The 25,240-nt window shown below is 42.6% G+C and overlaps 1 protein-coding gene across 1 annotated transcript in view; it reads right to left on the minus strand.

Annotated features, from left to right (window-relative positions):
• The window catches only part of STX18 (syntaxin 18), a 64,011-nt gene extending 40,006 nt beyond the window's left edge, over positions 1–24,005 (minus strand). The window contains exon 1 of the mRNA XM_054999411.1: positions 23,706–24,005. Within this exon, the coding sequence (XP_054855386.1) occupies positions 23,706–23,876 (171 nt within the window). The 5' untranslated portion in view covers positions 23,877–24,005. The remainder of the gene's footprint in view (positions 1–23,705) is intronic.
• Positions 24,006–25,240: the final 1,235 nt, after the last annotated feature.

The following is a 25,240-nucleotide window of genomic DNA, read 5'->3' on the forward strand; positions in this document are numbered from 1 at the left end:
TCTAAGTTTCCTGTTAAGTACAGTGATCAATTTGATGTGAAGAAACTAAGAAAATACAGTTTCAAGACAGAAATGTGCAAAGTTAAGGGTATCATTCATAACTGTCCTCGTCACAATGCCTTTAGGATAAGGAACAAAACCAAAACTAAACAAAATGCATTCATTTAATGTAACCGCTGCAGGGATTCTACGAGTCAGCAGACCGAAGTGCAGAAAAAAAGAATTTAAACAGAATGAAATAAGTCATATTTTGCCCAACTGCATTAATAGACAACAAACTGACTCAGGAAGCATTTTTTTCATTCCACAGTGAGACTCTAACTCAAGAAATCCAACCATGTTTGGCATGAACAGCTTATTTGATATACCTTACATTATTGTGCAGAGACTTGCAATGGGGGGGGGGGAGATTTCTTTAAGGCCATTTTCAGAATTCATAGTTTAAAACAGAATTGCTTATCCAATGTGCTTCCCCCCTCCCCACATTCCTTTTTCCACCCCTCATACACAGATTCTCCAACGAACCAAGCTGCGGCACTACGAGCCCTGAAAGACAACAACTTGGCTAGGAAGGGGGACGCGGCAACCCCAATGTCATTCACGTATATGTCTGCACAACTGGACGGAAAAGTAAAAGACAGAAATCCCACTTGGCCTGCAAACACCGCCCCCCCCCCTTCTGTTGTTATCATTTGATGTTGAAACAAAAATAGGACTTTTCCATTTGAAGCTTTAAATATAAGGAACTCTACGGATATATGAATCGTTCAAAATTGCAGAAGAAACTTTTCCTAAAAGATCAAAATATTCTGGAACGAGGGACACCCCTTAATTTACAAGGCACTGTGCAATGCTTTTAAAACCTTTGTTCGCTGTTTACATTTGTACAGCATGGGGTGGGGAGAATCCACAATTGCATTCCTTCATCTTTGAACAGTTCTTACGTTTCGTTCTTCAGAAGTATAAGGAAGGAGGTATTTCAATTCTATTCCTTCCAGAGATGTGGAAGTCCCTTTACTACATTGCTGCAACATCGTCTGAAGGGAAACATTGCTGTCTATTTTAATTATAAAACAAAATTTTAAAAGTTAGAACATTTTGCACGTGGCTCAAACCTTTCTTTCCTTTTCCTTTCCTTTCTTAGAAGATACTATATTATTGTACTAACATCTGATCTGAAATTTAGTTTTCTTTACAGCTAGGAAAGCGAAACACACACAAACTCGCACGAATCCTTTTGGGACACAAATCATTTGGGGATATTTGGCAGTTGTTACGTATGGCTTAGATGATGAGCCAAAGAAGTAGAGAAGTAGAGAACACTTCTGCTCATGTGATGAGGAGGTAACCATTCCCTCCTCCACCACAGCCCTCGTTACTCCCTCCAACTGGCTCAAGAACGTTAAGAACCCTCCACAAAGTTCTTATGGGGGACACAGGAGCTGCAGATTGAGGAGGGAACTGGTACCCGCGCGCACCCCCCCCCCCTTTCTCACACACACACGCCTGTACTTTAATACCGGGATCTTTCGATCCAAGTCCCCACTCAAACAAAAAGCTTTTATAATTATTTATGTTTTTTTAGAGTCCACCTTTCTCACTAAGACTCAAGGTGGATTACTCAGTGTAGGTCAATACAATCAATGGCTACGACATTCAATAAACATTCATTAAAGACTACAATAAGGTAAGGTTTGCCAAAATCTGAAACCAAGCAAAAATCCGATACAAGGCTGGAAACAAAAACGTAAGCAAGTTGGAGACATTCTCGTGGCTTCAGATGAACTGTGCTCTTTTTCACAGAGCCACTGAACTGGTTTTTAGGGAAACCACAGTGAAAATTAAGTTAAGATTCTACATGGAAAATCTTGGTTACCCAGAGAGGTGGAACAAATATTTTCTTACCTTTACTCCTATATAATGTCCCCAAATTACAAAAGGGATGTATTCAAAAAGTACACTTTTTAAGTCAGGAGTTTGGAATTCAGAACATGTTCCCCCATAGAGATTCATATAATACATGGCAATGAGTTTCCCCTGTATTTATAGATATGGTTATTTCACAGTCCACAAAATTCAACAGATTGAGGGACTGCTAGCTTCCAGATGAATTAATGCAAGAAGTAATACCACAAAAGTGTTTTTTTAAGGACTGGTAGATTCTTTTGGCACTCTTAATGAATTATTTTAAAGTAGCTTAACCAAATTAATGGATTCATTAGCCATATGACAGCATCAATATATACATGCAGGCTGGAAGGAAGTTTTTATGCGGCTGAACCTAAAAAACACAAGAGGCCTAACAGAATATCAATCTGATCTGTTGAACTGACAAAATGGAAACTCCTTCACATAAGTGGAATGAAGATGCAGCTCTGCCGGAGTGTGCATGTTCTGTTTTAACAAGAGACACAACATCTGATTTTAATAAAAACTTCCCAATATTTTTTCTTGTTTTATTGCCAGCCTCTAATCATAACTTGCTTTAATATTTATATTTTCACACAAACATCACTGTCTACAATACAAAAAACACAGCAAGCAGCACAGAACATTTCAGCTAGAGAGGAAAAAAAGCAAATGGTTCAAAATACTGGTTGAAACTGAACTTTACTTTTGCCGATTACAACACAGTCCCTTTACAACTTGCAGCAATTGCATTCAACTTTACTTGCTGTTTCTTCCCCTTCTGTTATTCCATTTGTCCTCAATTAATTATAGATCTATTTTTTATTCGCTTTTCCAATGTCTCTGCAATAAATTTAAACATAATTTTCTTATATCAGTTACAGGCTGTGTGCGCGCACACCTGTGTGCATTGTCTGTTACACATGCAAGCAAGATACATTCAGGAAGAGGCTGACTGGAACACAACATAACAACATACTGAGGAAAAAGGAAAACATTTCCCCTGCTTCAACCAGTTAAAGGAAAATATTCTTTATCCTCATCCCTAATTTTAGAACAATCATGCTTTGCCTAATCCTTTGCATCGTGGCTTGGGAGCAAGTTACCACCAAATTCACTGTAGCTTACTCCCAGGTAAGGCTGCCTAGAACTAAAACCTGACCACCCAATGATATGAAAGGTAAGGTGTGCCCAAATACCCATCAAAAATGAGACCAGACATGCCCAACACGGCATAAAATCAAATGTAGGTCAGCCTCTTGTGAGTTTCCTTGTGAAAAATCTTAAACTCCATTGCAGCACAGAGAATCAATTCTACAGTATTTTCAACACACTGAACTACACTTTTATTAAATACACCTCATATACAGCATGCCTTCTCCCCTGCGGCATTTCATAACATGAAGACAGCACTGAGATATAAATATATTGAATAAGGAATATATTTATTTATAAGTGCAATATTTGATGTAAGGTGTACATATTTTTCTTTAACAAAACCACTATAACAAACTCTAGAAAAGGAGGCATCTATATAAAGATACAGCTGTTTATGCATTACTCTGTTCATGACACATATGAATAGAGATTCTCATTCAAAAAGCATTCATTTCAAAGAATCACTATTAATACAGCATAATACATCTCCTTGGGTGTAATATGCTTTTGAGTCTTACTAAGAAATAGACTATAAAGTGAAATAAATAAATACTGCCTAAGACCTTCGTTATCCTCTAATTTCAGGGTACCACCGCTTTACCCAAATTTTCAAGAATTGTTTCATAGCGAGGATTCTATAATAAACTATGTTTTGGAATGACAATTTTCTTTCTCCAAGAATTTCAACAGACCTAGGAATTCCTGACATAATAGCAACAGTGATTTCCCACACAGTGTCACATTATGAAACAGGAACAATTTCCTCAAATAAAAAATGCCCCTTAAAAAAAGGAGCTACCTACAAAGTGAGGAGGGCGGGTTTCCTTGACCATGGGAAATAGGTCTTACTGATAAGGGAACAAATGTATAAAAAAAAGGTACTCTAGCAGGAACCCATCTGCCTTCTTATCTCTTACCTGACCCATTTTGGCTCATACATCAATACATAAATGTATACAAAAACATTTCGCTGATAATAGCCTTCTATTGGGGGAGCAAAATTAGGGGCAATTTTCTCTTCTGTACAGCGAAAAGCAAAGTAGAGGGGCAAACAGTTTTTTTCAAGGCGGCGACAGTAAACGTTGCCTATGCTTATGCATTTAAAGATAGGAAATTTAAAATAATAATAGTTTCATTTAGGAGGAAGCTGTCAGTGAACAATTCTTTCTGAAAAGTAAACCAGAGATTTATATCCACCCGTAACCATAGAAGTTAATCTTTAGCTTTGACAAAACAGCAGAAAATACCATTAATTTAATGAAAATCAGAGCACCGTTACTGCAAACGAAGCCCCTTTCAGAAAGCATCTTGTATGTAGCCACAGGACTGTAGTTGATGGGCCACTTCTTACAACTTAATTACCCTCGCTGATCCATTCTTGCTCTCTCTCTCTCTAAGTGTTCTCTTCAGTTTAATTTTATTTTAAAAGGTTTCCAATCTGAAAGGCACAGATTATACCCTGGAAATAAATGCCAAACTGCTTAGGATATTCTTAATGCTTAATGCTTTCAAGCATCATATATATATATATATATATTACAATTTCCTTGCTAGGCCAGTTAGGAAGCAGTTGTACATTTAGAATGAAAATACACTAAAAGGAGAGATTTATGCTGAATCTCACTGAAGACAACACAACTATCTCAGTGAATATCTGTAAACAGAACAGCAGTGCAATCCTAAGCAAACGCACACCCTTCTAAGTCCTGTGAAATTAGTGGGTTTAAAAGGGTGTGATTCTGCTTACTATTGCACTGTAAGTATGATGAGAAAAGGGGAGGGGGAGTTTTGTTGCAGCAGGAGTTGCAAGATATCATTATGGGCTGATTTAACACCGAAAGAAAAATTCAAATCTCAGATGAGAAGGCAATTGCAGTGGGAAGAGGGAGATACATCTAAACGGTGAACTCAGCCAATTTGTTCGGAGAGATGTGCGGCTGTTTATCAGCGAGAAGCGGAAGCAGCCACTGGCAAACCCAAACGGCCTGGACTTTGTGGCTGATTCTGACTGATCAATCTTTGCACCAGTTGGATTAACTGTACATGCCGATGGGTCACTTCTCCATCTCACAGCGCAGCAATGCTGGATTCCGAGAAAAGTGATGAGTTGGGCAAGCATTAAGTGTGTGATTTGTTTGTTTTGCTTTCACTTTTGAAGAAATGGAAAGTGAGCGAGTTCAGAGCTCTAGGGCAGCCAAATAGAGGCCTTACATATAACTGAACAGCGGGCATCCATTTGGGGGAAACAGCTTTCTCTTTCCTGTACAGTTAAGGCCATACATAAAGTGGCCACTACAGGTCAACAACACCACATATATAAAATTTAAACAGAGTTCAATGAATCTTAGTCATTCTATTGCATACACATATATGAAATTCTCATTCATCCTGGAACGAAGCTGAAATTAGTTCCCAGTTCCTTCACTGCAGTTCCTGGTTCCTTTTTCACAAAGCAAAACACAAAAGGTTTTTTTTCGGGTGCAGCTACCTCCCCCTTTCTGCTTATTGATTTGTTCTGGGGGCACCCTACTTTGAAGCTGTTAACTCAAGAACTGGACTTTGTAGGAGGACCCAGTAGGGTTGCCAGTTCCAAGTTGGGAAATTCCTGGAGATCTGGGGTGTGAAACTGGGAGAAACCTGGAGAAAGTGGAGTTTGGGGAGGGAAAGGACCTTGTCATGGCATAATTCCATAGAGTCCACCCCCCAAAGTAGCCATTTTCTCCAGTGGAACTGATCTCTGTGGCCTGGAGATCAATTGTAATTCCGGGAGATCTCCAGCCACTACCTGGACGCTGGCAACCCTAGGACCCGGTATAGGTTGACTTAGAGGGCAGAGTCCACTGAATGTGGAAGCGTATGATATGTGCTTCTACAATCTTTATTTTAGGGCACAGTTTTTCAGTTTCCCCCAATATTTGTGTTTTGCTGTACAAATAAGGAACCAGGAACTGCGAATAAGGCAACTGGGAGCCAATTTCAGCTTTGTCATCCTGTCCCTCTCCAGTGGAAAAGAACAGCTCCCATAGGGGAGCTCTATGGAAATGGAAACCCTGATGCAGAAGCAAAACCTGCCTTCCTCCCTCAGCCTCAGCCATGGGTTCACCTTATATACCTGATCTTCATCTAGCATTATGTCAACCTATCAATTCAGTGTGGGATTTGAACTCGGCTCAATTCCATCTATATCACACCAAAATCTGTAATTGGTGCATACTGGATAAGGCCTGCATAGGCCCCTCCCCACTATGGCTCAGTTCAGATATCACACAAATCATAGTGCAGTGTCCAAACCATGGGTTGGATCTGTGAACCATGAGTAGAAGGCATTCACGGACCTTTCCCACCTTCCCCCATGACTCTCAAAAAAACTGTTAAAAGTCCAGTAGCACCTTTAAGAGTAACCAAGGCATAAGCTTTCAAGAACCAGTAGCACCTTTAAGAGTAACCAAGGCGTAAGCTTTCAAGAACCACAGCTCTCTTCGTCGGATGCATCTGATGAAGAGAGCTGTGGTTCTCGAAAGCTTATGCCTCAATAAAGTTGGTTAGTCTTAAAGGTGCTACTGGACATTTTACTATTTTGCAAATACAGACTAACACGGCTCTGAAAAAAAAACTGATGCTAAAGATCAGGGTGCCTTGAGGGCAAAATGTGATGGGGGGCTGCCAGGAGGAAGAAGAATGTGGCAAAATCAATTTCCTCTGAGGGTGTGCGTGTCATTTCATCTATTCCCACCTCTAACTGCAACCTGAGAACCTTTGATAGGAAAGATCTGTTTCCACGAGATCTCCCTGACTCACCATCTGTAGGCTCCAACTGTACAGCTCCATCTCCAAACAACTGATCCCTCCCCCCCCCCCTCAGGTGGAGCTGCTTTTCTGCTTTATTTTTCATTCATCACTTTTCTCCAGAGGTACACTTGTGGTGAATAATGGCTAGAACTCTGGTTTTTAAGCTCACCAGCGGTACGTCAATTTTGGCATTACACCAAACTACAGTTTAGCTTCCTTACACATGGGCTGTTTTCACATGTCTTTAAAACAGTGCGATACTCACAGAAGGCTGCTGGCTTCCTCGCGTGGTTTTTTGATGCCAGCCATGATGATGGCGCTTTCATGGCTGCCTGCCTCCAATTTGTAAATGGATGGCATCAGAAGTTGCGCGAAGAAACTGGCAACCTTCTATTGCGCCATTTTAAAGACGTGTGAAAACGGCCATGCTTTGGCGTAATGTCTGAACTGAAACTGGGACACCCATGGCATGGGAGGGACTTTGGTCTGCTTGGCTTGCAAAATGGCCATATTTGCAGAATTACAGAGGTATTGCTGGCACCATAGTCTTCCTCAGCCACCAATGTTCCCACTTGTAGATGGGGCTGAATTTTTCACTGGCCAGGCTAATCTTGAGATGTCATCTAAGCAATGGGGACCACAGCTTCTTAGAAACGTTTAAAATGCCTATTCCAGAGCATCATAGAAAGTACTTGAACTCAGACATGAACCCTTCCATTGACTTTGACCTATATCATATACGATTTTGTGTCTTCAAATGTGACCATTTATTCAACAAAAGGAAGTCATAAAGTACTGCCAATAACAGCATTCATCTTATGAACTTAGCAATAAATATCTCCTTGATGGATATACTGATGGATTCCAATTATTATTTGTGGTGTGGTGGAGAGTGCCCTCAAGTCATAGTTGACTTATGGCAACCCCTGGTGGGGTTTTCATGGCAAAAGTCTAACAGAGGTGGTTGGCCATTGCCTACCTCTGCAACCCTGGTCTTCACTGGAGGTCTCCCATCCAAGGCTGACCTTGCCTAGCTTCTGAGATCTGACAAGATCAGGCTCACCTGGGCTATCCAGGTCAGGGCATTATTTGCAGTACGACTAAAAAATACCCCGTTGTACTGCTTTGGTAACCACTACCTAATCACTAGCAAATAATGAAGTCTGAATGGTGGAATCAGTTCTTGTAGAAGAATATTTAGCCTCTTTGCTGTGGCTGTAAATATGTTCAAACCTAACCAAGACGGTATGTGCTACAAAACTTTGTGCTGCTGCATTAGGCACATGTTAAAGAACCACAGGATTTTGCCTCCCCAAAGCCCTAAAACTAACAACAACAACAATAAAAATAACAACAACAACAATAAATAGCTTAGATGAAAACACTGCTGGATCCCACACAAGGAAAATCTCCCCCAGCTGGCAATGGGATACCTATGAGTGGTAAGAAGACGCACTACTTATAATAAAGTAAATTTGAAAGCTGTTAACAATTCTTTTGAAACATAATTCAATATAAAATATATACTAAAGGCTACAGTATTAACAAAGAACTGTTAAAAGACACTGAGGAATAAAAACTAAAATTTAAAAGAAAGGGCTGAGAACAGCTCGATCTTTACCCTGTAAACTCCAACTTTATTCCTTTTTGTGGGGGGGAGGCAGTGAGCATCACAAACAACTCCAGCAATTAGCAGGCATTGGGACCCAGAGTAAAGGTTTCCAGGATCTGATAGCTAAGTAACAAAATGAATCTTTTAAGAGTTATCAAACTGAACAAAATAAAATAAAATTAGATATAAATCCCCTTTTAGACTGTGGTCAACGGAGGTCTAGACAAAACCCCACGCTTGTTCACTGCTTAGTCTCCAGACTGCTCCAAGTTTGAAAAGGTAATTGAACTCGGTCTGTAATTACTGGATTAGACACAGATGGGTTCTATACACTTCAGGGGGAGAAGCAGGGTTTGCATTCATTTTATGATTGCCTGTAAGGTCAAACTTTTCAAAATGTACTTTCATCTGTTAAATGGTTTCTTAAATTCCCCAGGGTAGATCTTCAATAACTGATGTTTTAAGCAATTTGAGCCTATCAGATCCTGTCTTTGAATGTAATAAGCTGCCCATTTTCTAGTATTATAAACGTACATGTAGGTTAATTGCTACATCTCTTGCATATTTTCAAAATTGCATTTTTAACTGAATATTTCTTCCAGTTTATATACACAGTCAGGCAGTGTCTTTTATTTTATTTTAGCAGAAGGACCAACTAACTAATAAATGAATTACTAAAACCAGAGTCTTATTTGTTTAGGTAGTTTTAAGAAAAATTAACACTACAAACATCAGTCTCCCACACAGTCACTGCAATCCTAAACAGTCTTGTACCCTTCTAAATTCATGAGACTTAGAAGGGCGTAACTCTGTTTAGAATTACACTGTAAATAAACCGCATTTTACAGCATGCAGAAGTGCCAAGTGTACTCTAACCGGAATGTGTATCTGCAAAGGCGCTGCTAAATAAAAAGAGTACATTACTACTGTTGCTGTTTTTAAAACTCTCTAAGCTATAGATATTTTGCTGTTTATAACCACTATCCAAAGCATTCAAGTAACACGGAGGCAGTGAGATTCAGAAGACAGAGCATCAGACATGGGCTGGGGAGGCCTAGGCTGGAAGATCTGCTTTGCCATTAAGTTCCTGGGTGACTTTGGACTAATCTTCCTAGGATCGCCACCTCCGGGTTAGGAAATTCCTGGAAATTAGGGGAGTGGAGCCTGGAGAGAACAGGGTTTGGAAGGGGGGGACTTCAGGGATATAATGTCATACAGTTCCTCCCCCCCCCCAAAGCAGCCATTTTCTCCAGTGAAACTCATCTCTGTAGCCTGGAGATGAACTGTAATTCTGGGAGATCTCCAGCCACCACCTGGAGGTTGACAACCCTAAGGATAAGATGAGATAAGGCCTCCATTCTGTATACTTTTGCAATGTTCCTTGGAGAAAGGACAAGGTACTAAAATGTACTTGAGTCTTCAAGGCTATGAGACTATTTGGAAGAAGAGCTCTTTCCAGGTTGGCTAACTATTCAAAACAAAGAGCCCACTTTGCACCAAATGTGGTAAATGTGTTTGTAGGTTGCGGGGCATTTTTTCTGTGAAAAGAGGTGGTGGAACTCAGTGGGTTGTCCTCGTAGAAAATGGTCACATGGCTGGTGGCCCCGCCCCCTGATCTCCAGACAGAGGGGAGTTTAGATTGCGAGGGTAATCTCAACTCCCCTCTGTCTGGAGATCAGGGGGCGGGGCCACCGGCCATGTGACCATTTTCAAGAGGTTCCGGAACTCTGTTCCACCGCGTTCCAGCTGAAAAAAAGCCCTGGTAGATTGGACCACTTTAGACTGCAAAGTGGAAATGCATAGGACCAAATGCCCTTCCTAACAACAACAAGAACAACATCATCAACAATAAAACCCTTCACATAAAAACCAGATGTTACAGAGAACACTATGAATCTCTCTCAACATAGGGTTTCCAACCACCAGGTGGTGGCTGGATATCTCCCAGAATTGCAACTGATCTTTAGATGACGAGCATCACTTCACCTGGAGAAAATGGATACTTTGGATGGTAGAGTCTATGGCATTATATTCCACTGGGGCCCCTCTCTCTTCAAACCCTGCCCTCCCCAGGCTCTACCTGCAGATCTCCAGGAATTTCACAACCCAGAGTTGGCAACTCTGTTTCACTGACATCTAGCTTTGAGTTTTTGTATGTATGGAGAAGCACAAAAGTCCCCTACCTGTAGTCAAGCGACATAGCCCAAATAAAGATTCCCTCAATGAGATCTTGGACACAGTTTCAGTGTGTTCTAGAATAACTCAAAAACAATGGCATTCAGCCTTGCCCCAACACTGTAACGGGCAGAATAGTGGAAAGAGAAGGCACAAAGCAACATGGACCCGTTGGGTGATCTTAAGCTTGCAGATGAGAATTCCTGCTGAAGAAAAATAATAAAAAGGAAATCCATGTATGTGTGTCCATAAGACTGAAGTATAAATATTCTATTTCCCTCATGTATATGAGAAATGTGCATATATTTCCTATTTATCTAGTTTTCAATGCCATGATGAGACACACATTTAAAAACTTCAGGGAAAACTAAAGTCTTAGCCATGCTTTATCCTTGATGTGAATAGCAAATAAAGGCACTCTTACATTCCAAAGCAGTTACTGTAAAACAGGGCTTTTTTTCTAGGAAAAAAGGTGGTGGAACTCAGTGGGTTGCCCTCAGAGAAAATGGTCACATGGCTGGTGGCCCCGCCCCCTGATCTCCAGACAGAGGGGAGTTTAGATTGCCCTCCGAGCTGCTCAGCGGCGCGGAAGGCAATCTAAACTCCCCTCTGTCTGGAGATCAGGGGGCGGGGCCACCAGCCATGTGACCATTTTCAAGAGGTTCCAGAACTCCGTTACCCCGCATTCCCCCTGAAAAAAAGCCCTGCTGTAAAACCATTTCAAGTAGATTGTACGAAACCATGTGCACTGCCATTTTCCATTCAGGAGTAATATAATGTGAAACAACCTTACCCACCATAATTATACCATAACAGAAAATAATGATTTCAAATAGTCCAAGTATAAAATTAACAGTGAAATCCTAAGCCGCGTTACTCAAATCGCATTGAAATCAATGGGCTTAGACTCAAGTAACTCTGCATAGGCTTTCACTGTAAAAAACCCATTTTATCCAAACTGTTGACATTGCTTATTTAGCTGTCTACACTCAACTTATTTATAGTCACTGAAATTGTGGGATGTTGCCCATTTAAAAAAAAATGCTTAAGAACATGGAAAATTGGATACACTCTTCTTAACATATCACTTTAGTAGCTGAAATCAAGGTGAAAATAGGTAGCTGTTTATCAAGAGGTAATTTAGGAGGGTGTGCAGGTAGCTGTGATGGTCATCCGTAATGGCCAGACAGGTGTGGAAGATAATTTAACCACATATCTGAATACAACAAGAAATGGCGGAAGGTTTCCCAATTGGTCACTATACTTAGGTCAAGAATCTCAGAACAGTAAATCTAGCTGTACAGACCCAAGGGGGCTTTTGATTTGTGCTTCTGGAGCAGCAGGCCCCCACCTCTAAAATACTGCAGTCAACAGACTACTTTGTTTCAAAAGCAATTTGCAATATGGCACCGTATTAACTATAAAAATGTAAATGGGGACCAAAAAATTCCAACTTTAAATGAATACTGATGAGATCTGAATTTTCTAAGAAAGAGACTGAGTCTCTCTTTACACAAGACGAATTACATGAGGATGCTCAAGTGAAGGGAGATGCAATGTTAGCTGGGAAGCCAAGTTTAAAAGACAGATCAGATGGCTCTGTCAGTTTCACCTCTCTAGAGCAGGCAAAGATCACTCCTCAGAGGGTTTGTTAATTTCCTCTTCGCAGAAATTGACAGAGCCTTCAGGGATACAAAGAGGAAATAAACAAACCCTCTGAGGAGCGATCTTGAATGTCCTTGTGTAATTTGTCTCATGTAGAGAGACTCTGAAAGAGATGTTGGGATTGTAGTAGAAAGCTCAATGAAAGTGTTGACTTTGGGTGCGATAGCAGTGAAAAAGGCAAATTCCATCCTGGGGTTCATTAAGAAAGGGATGGAAAATAAAAAGGCCAATATTATAACACCCTTGTTCAAAGCTACAGTGTAACCTCATTTGAAAAACGGTGTGCAATGCTGGTTGCCGTATCTCAAAAAGGATATTGCAAAAATTGAAAAAGTACAGAAGAGGCAACCAAAATCATTAGAGGGTTAGAGCAGCTTTCTTATGAGGAAAGACTGAAGAGTCTCAGCATTTTCAGTACAGAGAAAAGACAGTTAATGCAGGACATGACAGAGGTTCATAAAATTATGCATGGGATGGAGAGAAAAGATAATGGTTTTTTTCCTCTCTCCCCCAGTGGAGTTGATGGGTAACAGGCTCAGGACAGACAAAAGGAAATTTGCTCAATGAGTATTTAAATTGTGGAATTCACTGCCAGCAGATATAGTGATGGTCATAAGAGCAGGTGGCTTTAAAAGGGGATTTGAAAAATTCATGGAGGAAAGGTCCATCAACAGCTATGTTGAGATAATGGAACTTCCATGTTCAGAGGCAGTAAACCTCTGACTACCAGTGTGGGGAGGCCAGCAGCAGGGTGTGTCTTGACCTGTATGCTGTTTGTTGGCTTTCCAGGCCACTGTGTGAAATAGCATTCTGGAATAGATGGGCATTGGTCTGATCCAGCAAGGATCTTCTCATCTTACATTACGACAGGGAAAAAAGGGGGGAGGGGAATCTTTAATAAGCTGGCAATTCCAAATCTGCTGATCATGTATGTTAGTGGAGAAATAAGATAGCAGTACTTTGGAATACGCAATGGGGGTATTGTAGACATCTGAGCCCTCCTTGGAACTGGAAAGATGAAAGGAGTTTGGAAGGGAATAATTTAATTACTAGTCATCTCGATCTGTAAATGCTCCCCAGCCTTCACACCAAAATATTCTTTTAGTAACTCTTCAGCTGTTTATGCAAAAATTGCTGTATTAATAATAAACTAAAATAAAGCCGCTCGTCGCCAATTACTAACATAAAGCAAAAAATAAAAAGTACTGAATTTGATATTAGTCGTTCCAAAAGAACTCCTGTGATTGATCATGTCATTTCTTGGTGGTCTTATGATTAAAAAGGAAGCAATGCTGTAGTGAACTAAATTTCAATCTAGGACGCCTAATGATTTTCTGTTGTCTATTACAAACTATCTCCAATCAACAAAGCTCAAAGTGGACCAAATCCTGCTCCTGCATGCGTATCAGTTACACCGACAAAAATACCGGTTGTTCAGCGAGAGCCAGAATTTTGCCTAGGGACTGCCAGCCACTCCTTTAAATACCATTTTAATTCTATCTGATTGTAGCTAAATTCAGCAAAGGTCTTATTAACACCCCAGTATTCAAGGGAACCCAACTGGAGCAAGAGATTCCCAAACAAAAGAGGTCTGAACGTTAATAAAAAATCATGTCGCTGCCTGGTTTCTTAACCCTGGCAACAAGGTTTTGAAAGAAGACTATCCCAAAAACATGCACATCTGTTTAATATTACAAGCCAACTGTCAACATCCTAAGTGAAGTTTTAATTTAATATTTTTCCTTTCTTGATGTTTTACCTTTAATCAATGCCTTGTGAGAGTATCAGCTTTCTATACGAAACTGTTAAATATAAAGAAATGTTATTGCAGCATGTTTATAAAATCATAGTTCGAGAACTTTGTATTTTTCTAAAGCCCAACCACAACTTAATTACGTGCAGGACATTCCAAGCTTGCAAATGTAAGCTCCAGTTCCCAAGCAAATTTGGAATATCTACTGTACAGGACATTGGGCTTTCCAAAGACCGCAAGATGGTTGAGTTTCCAAAAGACCGCATTAGGGCTTTTAGGCATGGCTTTTATTTTCATTAAATATTCGTTTCAGCGCTAATTGTTAGATTGTTTTCATGCTGCTCTTTCATGTTCCTTTGCTGTCCTCAGTTGTTTGTTTTACCACAAAAGCGAAGGATCCCTTGTGAAGAAGGGAGCCACATCGTCATCATCATCACTGTAGGGCCAATACAAAGACAACAATTACAGCGTGTCGACATTGGGTGCCTGCCTCCTCTTCAATCGAGAGGCATCTAATTCAAAAACAAAACCTGTAAAGAAATTCTCGGGGAATTCTATTAAGTAGGAATTTAAAAACAATCTAGCACCTACTGTGTCTCAGTCACCCCTTTTAGTCTTGTTCCACACTATAATTTTCTTCCAGGGGAATTTCAAGCTAAGTCTTTTGGAAGGTAAAAACTACTCAATCTGAGGACACCTTCAAAGCAATCACACAGTTTAGCTTCTGAAAACACAACAAACAAATTAATTCAATATTCACACTATGGAAAAAGTTACTTCCATTATTAAAATGAAAGATAAACCACACGAGACGAATTGACATGAGGACGCTCAAGTGAAGGGAGACGCAATGGGCCAAGCTACGACTGACACTTGAACGGCAAGTGAACAGACTCACATGTAGTCCTCCCTGTTCACTTGCGCTCCACTTGATCACATGTGATCAAGTGGAGCGCAAGTGGAGCGCAAGAGAACAGGGAAGAATACATGTGAGTCTGTTCACTTGCCGTTCGTGTCATTCGTCACTTGTAGCTTGGCCCAATGTTAGCTGGGAAGCATAGTCTGAATTTCACCTCTCTCTATAGAGCCCACAAAGATCACTCCTCAGAGGGTTTGTTAATTTCACCTCTCTACTGAGCTGGCAAAGATCACCCCTCAGCGGGTTTGTTCATTTCCAATTCCTCTTTGCCCCCTGGGAAGGCGCTGTCAATGATAAATAACCCTCTAAAGAGGGATCTTTGCCTGCTCTGTAGAGAGAGATGAAATTAACAAACCCTCTGAGGAGCAATCTTTGCCAGCTCTGTAGAGAGTGACTGGAAACTGAATTATGTCAGTCACCTGACAGGAAGAGGAGGGGCAGAGTTATGCCTGACTAGTGTCAAGGGCAGCACCATAGGAAGCAAAAGATCTGTGGAGAGGAAACACAAGCCAAGCATCAGGAGGCATATGTCATTGTGCAGAATGTGTCGTGGATTGGAGCCAATGGAGTTCTTCTTAGCAATGCATGCCAAGAGAGGCAGAACACACGGCACCACTGATCTCTATGCAGCAGGCCCTTCTCCCAAAGCAGGAAAACACAGGGCGCACCATTCAGCAGGAGAGACTCTGCCAGCCACCCGAGGGTCCCAAATAGAGTTGCCAGGTCCCCCTACCCCCGAATAGGAGGGGGAAGGCCTAGCACTTACCTTTCAAAGTCTCCTCGCATGCGCGCTCCTGGCCTAAGCAAGGACATCACTTCCGAGAAGTGATCTAAATGAAAAGAACTATTCAGCGAACCATTAACTTCTGTAGAAATCTTACCAGGCATTATTCAAAATTATCACAACTTGGTTAAAATTTGTAATTAATTAACTGGGTTTATGAAGCCTTTAAATTAAATAATTAGAATAATTTGCTGATGATTAACTCAATTACACTAACAGAAAGGCTCTTTAATGCTTTAAAAACATTAAATTTGTTCTGAGTTTAACTAGCTACATTTGAGTTATAAATCTACCCCATGTTTGAGAAGGGAAGAGGGGAGGAAGTTCTTACCCTGATTATATAAACTTCGCGTTCCATCAATTTTTACCCTTTGAGGAATGTTCTTGTATGGGACATTAGTGAGATCCCATGCTTTCAATAGCCCCATTTAAGCAAAAATCTCACAGTCACCATCAATATATCCAGACTAGAGATGGGCACGAACTGAAATAGGAACCAAAGTTCATCACAAACTGGGTTGGTTTTTGGTTCGGCAGTTGGTTGGAGCTCATTTCTGACAAACCGCTATGATTTTTAGAGCGGTTTGTTTGATTTGTTTTTTGGTTCATCACTGCAGACAGCCTACTGCTGATCAATCTGTAATCTAGGCAACGGGGTGGGTGGGCTTTCTGCAGACCTTCTGCAGCCCTGGAAGTGACGTACACACGAATCAAACAAACCTGTTTGCGAACTGGGCAGGTTCATGAAGGGTCGTGATTTGTGAAACGCGACAAAACATGAACTACAACGAACCGCCATTTTTCTGGTTCGTGACCATCTCTAATCCAGACTACAAAAAAAAACCCTGCTGGACTGAACTGCAACCTCACATTTCCAAAGGTTTGTCCTATACTCACATTGTATTACTCTGGCTAACTTCGAAAGCCTCCCCCACCTCCTGGGAGCATTTATTGTTCTGGAATCTAATTTACTATTAAATTAGGATTGCTTTTATTTCTGGATTTGGTTGATATAACTTTACAGATGGTTGGGCATTTTTTTGCCATTTTCCCTCAATTAAAAAAAGATCTTCACCAGATGAACTCTGATAACTATATTAGAAAGCCCTGGGTTCTTTTATTGTACAGTTTAAATGTGTGCTATGAGAATTACTCCAAAAAATAAAATAGATGGGTATATAAAAAAATAGTTGTATCAGTGAGAGTGCTGTAAAAAATGTGTTCAAATTGTTTCATGAGGGAGAACGTGAGAATAACTTCTCATGACCTCAACTATGAGACCAATTTATAAGAACTTGCTTCTCATTAAAATCATTAACAGAAAGATGAACTGAAAACCATTTCAGCTCCCAGACTAAAACAGACGTTAATTTCTCCAAAGAGCAAGTTAGGAATACCCAGACCTGCTAAATATGAGACACTGCAGACAGGCATGTTCACTTCCCAATGACCCTAACAACTGGAACAAAACTAAAATTTCCTAAATAGTATTCAATTAAAATAGGCTTTGCAAAGCGCATTGCAAGATTTCGGCTCCTCCGCAAGCAAAGATGATCAAAATAAGTTTTAAAATCTTAAACTGAAAGCATTCTGGTTTATTAGTACAAGAGTTTAGCTTTCCCATAATCCCAAAATTAAGCTCTTGACAAGAAAATCCCGTTTCCTGACAAGGTAAATATCAGACGACACAGTGTGAGAGTGTAATAGTCGCAATCAGAATCTGAGGTAAAAATCACATTCCAATAACTTTACCACATCAAAAATGCACGTGGTAATCGGCCCTTGATATCATCTTGCTCAGCATCCTGTTTTAATCCATTTTCTCTGTTCAAACTTCATCACTCTGAATGATCACAAAACCTGAATAGAGAACTGGTTATGAAGTAGAATTTCCTCCCATATCCCATAACACACTTCCACCACAGAGGGGGCATAAGGCCACATTTCCCACCAATTTGGAGTTTGGTCTCTCAGGTGGCTTATAAATTTTTTAAACCAAAATGAACTACAGTCTATGAAGCACTTGAGGACTTGAGAATGCACACCCACAGAACTCAGACTGAAACACTGTTTACCGGCCCTGCTCCTTTAAAAGCCTCTCACAGAAAACAGAGGTGGCGAAAGCCTGAAGATAAAAGGGGAGAGAAGGATTATCCGCTTAATTCCTTTGTGATGAACTACAATGAAAAGCATGAAAACCACAGGAGCAAGATCAGGGGGAAAAATGCAAATATTCAACACAAAGCAACAATTTGTATACAGTTACGACTTCAAAGAAAATAGAGCATGTGAAAGAAAAGGGAGAATTCTCAATTCAAGTGAGCAAAAATTTGGCCCTATAAGAGAGGCCTGCAAGCCATGTTGCAGACATTTGGAATAACAGTAAAGGAGTACTGTGTTCATTGCACAGTGCACAGCCTTCATTGCTGAATATTCAGCCTCTGCCAGGAGTGAAAGTAACTGCCACTGGCCCCGCCCCCACATTCTGGCTCTGCCCTCTGGGGGGCGGCGGGGTGTCCCATCCCAGCTCTCACTTCCCCAATGCATTGCATATGAAACTCAGTGGGTGACCTTGGGCCAGTCACACTCAAACTAACCTACCTTGTAAGGTGGTTGTAGGAATATCACAAGGGAAGGAAGAACAATGGACACCACTGAGCTCCTTGAAGGATGGGATAAAAATGTACCACATGGGAATACAAATAGATCTTTCACTTCTGAAGGCTGTTCTAGGGCTTACTGTCTACACTAATCAGGCCTCACTGTGCTGGGGGAGGGGTGGGATTCAATGTAAGGGAATCTACCTCTCTGTTGGCCATCGGCAATACCTTCCTCTGACCGCCACTGGGTAGAAGAAGCGACGGTCTGGCATAACCCATGCTATCCTCCTTCCTCTCACCTTTGCTACCAGGAACAATTAGTTAGAAGTATTTGTTACAACCCCCTTTCTGGCAGCAGGAGAAAGAGGCTGTTAGTTTCACAGACCCCGTGCTGGGTTCAGCCCATCCGCGCGGGGTCTGTGAAACTGATAGCCCCGTTCTCCTACTGCCCGGGCAGCAGAAGAAAGGGGCTGTCTGTTTCAAATGCCCCGCATCAGTTTCAGCAGTCAGTGCAGGGCGGTTGAAATGCCATGAACCACGAACCGGGAAAAGGTCGGAAGTTTGTGGTTCGAGGTTCCGTGGAATGCTACAAACCATCAATCGCGTGGGTTTGGGGTTTTTTTGGTTCATGCCCATGTCCACCTTTAACCGTCTTCTTACACCCTCTGGGTAGATTGCTGCCACCAGGAATTATATTCCAAAATAGTTTATTTAAATTTCCCCTTTATTATTGTGCCCAAGAGTCTAGCTCCTTCATAGGACTATGTGGCACTGAGGAAAGGAATGGGATATAGGAATAACATATACTTTGGGATGGAAAAGAAACAAATAAACTTTTATTTTTACAAGATTGGTTTCACACTATTACTTAAGTTTGATGGTTTCAAAGATAGTTCTCAGTTCTTAAAGTTTCTTTTCATATTTCCCTCTCAGGCTCACACAGTTTGCCTACTTCAGATATCAATTTCTCACTCAAATACACATAGACTTTCTCTCAGGCGTGCACACAGTTTGCCTGCATTAGACAGAATGAATGTTTTTCTCTCAGACACACAGAGTTCAGATTTCCACACAGGTTATTCTTCTCTCAGAAATTCATAGGCACTCTCAGGCTGCACACAGCTTGCCTGTCAAAACCCAGACTGAATGTTTATTCTCAGAAACACACAATTCAGGCGTCACTCAGATTGCCTGACTGAACTAGAATCCTTTTAGGTTTCTTCTACACATCGCCTGTTTTGCCCAGACTGAATGTCCTCTCCTTGCTCAGTAACTAAAAACAGCAGTTGACTCCTCCCACACTCTCCGTCATCAACCAAACATCTCACTCACTCATCCCTCTCTTTCACTCCACTCTTCACCTGAACAACACCAAGTATTTAAAGACTCACACAAACACTTAAAATTGTTACAGCGTTCTCCTTAGCCATGACACTGATGGTTTTGAAGAGCGCGCAGAAGTCAGTGGAGAATCTGTGTGGTGCAGTGGTTAGTGTCAGACTAGGATCTGGACACCCAGGTTTGAATCCCCACTGTAACACTGAAACTTTTGGGGTGACCTTGGGCCAAACACACACTCGCTCAGCTTAACCTACCACACAGGGGTGTTGCAAAAATAAAATGGAAGAAAGGAGAATGATGTGAGCTATTTTGAGTGCCCATTAGGGAGAAAGATGGGGTATAAATGAACCTTCAGGTCCTGCGGAGGTTTGCACCCTCTCGCAAGCGCAGCTACTATCAAGAAGTCTGGCAAACTGTGCCCTGTGGGCACCTACTTCTGGCCACCACCTGCATTAGAACAATATTTGATTTAAATACCGCCCTTCAGGACAACGTAATGCCCATTCAGAGCATTTTACAAAGTATGTCGTTATGATCCCCACAACAATAATCACCCTGTGAGGTGGGTGAGGCTGAGAGGGCTCCAGAGAGCTGTGACTAGCCCAAGGTCACCCAGCTGGCTTCAAGCGGAGGAGTGGGGAATCAAACCCGGTTCTCCAGATAAGAGACCTGCTGCTCTTAACCACTACACCAAACACCCAGAAAAGCCACAGCGTCTGTCTAGATGATGAGCCAGCTGCCATATGCAGCTCGGAGGCACTGATATAAGGAACCCCAGTCACCTATTGTGGATAGCTGTCTTGTCTGCTAGATGGCTGCATTTCAGGGCATCTGAAAGGTCAGTGTGGGTTAGGATTTGCACATTTTCTTACTAGCATAATATATCTTCCCATACCAGCTGACTTTCACCTTTGGTGTCCCCATACGTGGAAACAGGGGAAGGGCTTTTGAACTCAAGCAACATGTGGTCTGACCCAAAGTCCCAAGCCACAACATAAGCTCTGTCTCTGCAGATCGGCACCCCAATTACTGATCTCAAAGTTCAGCATTATGCTTCTTTTAATATGGCATATGCATTAAATTTTAAATCTTTTTCCAAAGACCTAGTTAGGATTTTGTAACACAGAACTGATCATGTTTAGGGGCTGGAGTTCTGAGACACAGACACGCCAACTTTAAACTTCTTTCCTTAGAAAGACCATGGATTTCAATGGAACTTATTCAATTTGTGCCTGGCCAGCATGGCAGCCACCCAGCCAACTATAAACACATTTATTCTGCAATCAGCTATATGACAGGATCAAACTGAATAGCTGTTTAGCCCAACATAGGCTTGCCAACTTCCAGGTGGGGCCTGGAGATTCCCCAGAATTACAACTGATCTCCAGGCAACAGCGATCAGTTCTCTTGGAGAAAATGACTGCTTTTGAGGGTGGACTCTATGGCATTTATCCTGCTGAGGTCCCTTCCCAAGCTTCACCCTCAGATCTCCACTAATTATCCACCCTGGAGTTGGCATACCTAGCCCAACATTTTGTTACCAACAGTGCCCTTCAGATGCATGCATGCAGGTAATTCCTGTTGCACATCCCCAACACCTCACATTACAAGATGCAGTGTTTCTGAATGTTCAGCTGTCACTGGTTTAATTATACACTTTCCCAGAACAGTGCATCCCAACCTGTGGGTCACGCAGCATCTGAAAATGGGTTGCAGGCCAGTCCTTCCTAACAGCAGTTCCTGCCCTTTGCACCCTTCTTTTTTTTCTTCTTCTCCTTCCCCTCTAGCTGCTTATATTCTCGTCTTGCCCCCCCTCCCTGCAACAATAATGGGGGGGGGGAGCCATCTGGAAACTAGTAACATTATAATAGGTGAATGAAGGGGTGGAAAGGCTGGAAAGTGGGCAGGAGCTGTTCAGCATACGGAAAAGAGAGAGGAGAGAAAATAAAGTGTGCAAGCACAGGCTCTGTCTTGGCGCTGCTCCTTAGCAGCCTAACCTCTTGCCCAGACCCCTGCAGTGCCTCACTGTCCTCTACCTGCTGTGGGAAATATACTGCTCTGAACCACTTACTCCCCACCCCCATCTCTTTGCCGACATCTGCCACTTTCTTGCTTCTCCTCAACCTGGTGACCTCCCAGCCCTTTCTCAATCTCTTAGGCCATCCCTGGACAGGTCACCATATAAAGTAAATTTGGACTTGTGAGTCACCATACCAAAAAGGCTGGGAACCACTGCCCCAGAAGATACAAACGGAGTTTTGCTGCTTAATGAATCAGTAAACACACAAAGCTTTCTTTTACTGAGTCAGCCAAATGATCTATCCAAACAAGTTCTCCAAATAGCAGCTAGGCTGCCAACTTTGGGTTCAGAAATTCCTGGAGATGGGGGGGGGGGTAAAGCCAGAGGAGTGTGGGGTTTGAGGAGGGGAGGGCCCTCAGAGGGGTATAATGCCATAGAATCCACCCTCCAAAGCAGTCATTGTCTCCAGGGGAACTGATCTTCTGTAATTGCAGATCTCCAGCCCCTACTTGGAGGCTGGCAACCCCAATGGCAGCAGCTCTTCAGGGCCACAGGCAGAGGCCTTTCATGTCCCCTTATTCTTTTAAATGGAGATGCTGGGACTAAACCTGGGACCTTTTGTGTGCCTAGCAGATTCTTGACTACTGGACTATCGTTGCCAACACTGAGTTGGAAAATTTCTGGAGATTCAAGGCACAGTTTTAGGACAATGGAGTTTAGGGAAGGGATGGAACTCAGCAGAGATGTGATCCCATAGTAGGGTTGCCAGCTCCAAGTTGGAAAATTCCTGGAGATCTGGGGGGTGAAACCTGGGGAAACCTGGAGAAAGTGGGGTTTGGGGAGGGAAAGGACCTTGGCATGGCATAATTCCATAGAGTCCAACCCCCCCCCCCTCCCCAGGAGCCATTTTCTCCGGATGAACTGATCTCTGTGGCCTGGAGACGAGTTGTAATTCTGGAAGATCTCCAGCCACTACCTAGAGGCTGGCAACCCTATCCCATAGAGACCAAACTTGGAGGCTGCCATCTCCTCTAGGGGTACTGATCTCTGTGTCTAGAGATCAGATGTTATTTTGGGAGATCTCCAGGCCTCTCCTGGATGTTGGCAACCATATCAGCCTCACCCCTCTAACCATTATCATTTGGAAGTTCCACTGATTTCTGTGGGACTTTCTCTCCAATAAGTACACTTGGGATTTGCAGCCCAACCATAAAATCACGTTTATTCTTAAATACACCTGTTTTTACATTCCATTGGGGCCTACTCCAAAGGCTTTTATATTGCAGGGACAGGGTCTCAGATGCTTCACTAATGAGTGAAGGACCTTAGACTTCAACACTATGTTGCCTTATGTACTATCTGTTGTTTTAAATATGTGCTCCTAGGAGTTACCTGTGCTTCATGTTGTCTGTCAGCCCTAGAATTGCTTATGTTCTGTTTCAGCATTTCTTCAACTTTGTATTGGATTCTAGCTAATGCTAAGTCTTTGTAAACTTGTGTTTCTTTACCCTATGGCATTGTTTATGGAAATGTCCTTGATATTGACTATGCTGATCTCACACTGTGTAATTTGCCTTGAGTTTCACTGAGAAAGGCGGACTATAAATGACTAACTGACTGACATACATGTGCACGCTCGCTGCTCGATCCTTAGCATATTTCCTCGGAAACAAATCACCCTAAATTCAGTGGTAATTACCCCCGAAGTAAAACCCATTGATTTCACTTTCTGGAGTGCAGAGGATTGCAGTCCTACAGATTACAGTGCAATCCCATACACACTGAATACTGCAGGCTTTACTGCTTAGGCGCTGCTTTTAGGGCGGAATTAAAGCTTCTCCGTCGGAGGGCCGGCCCTTGCTTATTCTTGCTGATTGCACAACCCGGGCCCCTGTCGGCAGGGGCCCGATTTCAGCCCGGGCCTTGGAGGGCGGGCACCCTCTGCGCCACCTCCTAAACGCTCCGCTCCTTCCCCACTTACCACTTCGCGGGCGCGGCCGGAAAAGTCGCTCTTGGGCCGGGCGTTGCTCGCCCGCTTCAGGAGTAGGTCGTCGCTGCTGCCGCCGCCCCCCAGCGGGACCCCCAAGGCCTTGTTGCGCGTCTTCACCGTCTTCACGCTGGCCTTGAAGAGCAGCGTGATGTCCACCGCCATGGCCGGACGGAGGCGCCTCTGCTGCCAGGCTGCGGGTGGCCGCCCTCGCGTCCGCGCAAAAAACGCTTCCGGCTGCCTCACCAGGCCGGCGCACGAGGGTTCCGCGGTCGCCCTGCTCCGTCCACGCGGCGAGGCGCTCGCCTGACAGGCGTTCCCTTAGCAGCTCTTTTTCTTCCTTGCCTGAGCGGCGGTGGCAGCTGCCCGCAGGGAAGAGGCGGGATGCCGGGATGCTCGGCTGCGCTTTGGGCAGCGATCTCCCTTGTTCAGAGCGCATCGCCCTAGGTTCTCTTGTTGGGAGCTCTACACCAGCAGAATGATCGCAAACGTGTGTGTGTGTTGTGTGCCCTCAAGTCGCCTCCGACCTATGGGACCCTATGAAGGAAAGACCTCCAAAACGTCCTATCATTAACAGGCGTGCTCAGATCCTGCAAATGGGAGGATGTGGCATCTTTGATTGAGTCAAGCCATCTCGTTTTAGGTCGTCTTCTTTTCCTACTGCCTTCCACTTTTCTCAGCATTATTGACTTTTCTAGAGAATCTTGTTTTCTCATGATGTGACCAAAGTATGATAGCCTCAGTTTTGTCATTTTATCTTCCAGGGAGAATTCAGGATTGATTTGATCTAGTACCCACTTATTTGTCTTTTTAGCTGTCCATGGTATCCACAGAACTCTCCTCCAGCATCACATTTCAAATGAATTTTCTACCTATCAGCTTTCTTCCTCGTCCAACTTTCACATCCATACATAGTAATGGGGATTAACATCGTTTGGATTTTCTTGATCTTAGTTCCCAGACAGAGAGGCATTTTTATCTTTAAGGATCTTCTCCAGCTCCCTCACAGCTGCTCTTCCAAGTCTCAAACCTGAAAGGAACCGCAATCCATTTCATCTGTTCCTGCCTGAGGAAAGAAATACCCCTTACGGGGCCAATTTTAGGGGTGTCTTGGTCCATGTTCTTTACAAACAGAAAGTCCACACGTCCCCGTTCCATTCTGATAGAGCTGAAGGGCAGGCGCCTCAAGACTCTTGGCCCATAGATCACAACCCATGGCCTTGGCCAGCTGGATAAACCTGGTGCGCGTCCTGCTGAGTTTACTTTTTGCTTTTTATGCTGCAGTTTCAAAATAAATTTGCTTGAAGTGTATGTTTTAGAAGCCACTTGGGGTCCCCATTGGGAATTTAGTATTAAAATTGCTAAATAAATAAATATCAATAAAATACAGAAAGACAAATAAGCAAAAGTGGAGTGTGCGCAGTGGGGGAAGTTGTGGTTATTTTGTGCCATTCATAAAAGTGGATGCCCAGCTGACATTAGGGGAAATACTTGCATAGATCTGTGATGCTTGGAAACTTGAAAGTGAA

Source organism: Eublepharis macularius, chromosome 15 (genome assembly GCF_028583425.1).
Source record: "Eublepharis macularius isolate TG4126 chromosome 15, MPM_Emac_v1.0, whole genome shotgun sequence".
Lineage (NCBI taxonomy): Eukaryota > Metazoa > Chordata > Lepidosauria > Squamata > Eublepharidae > Eublepharis > Eublepharis macularius.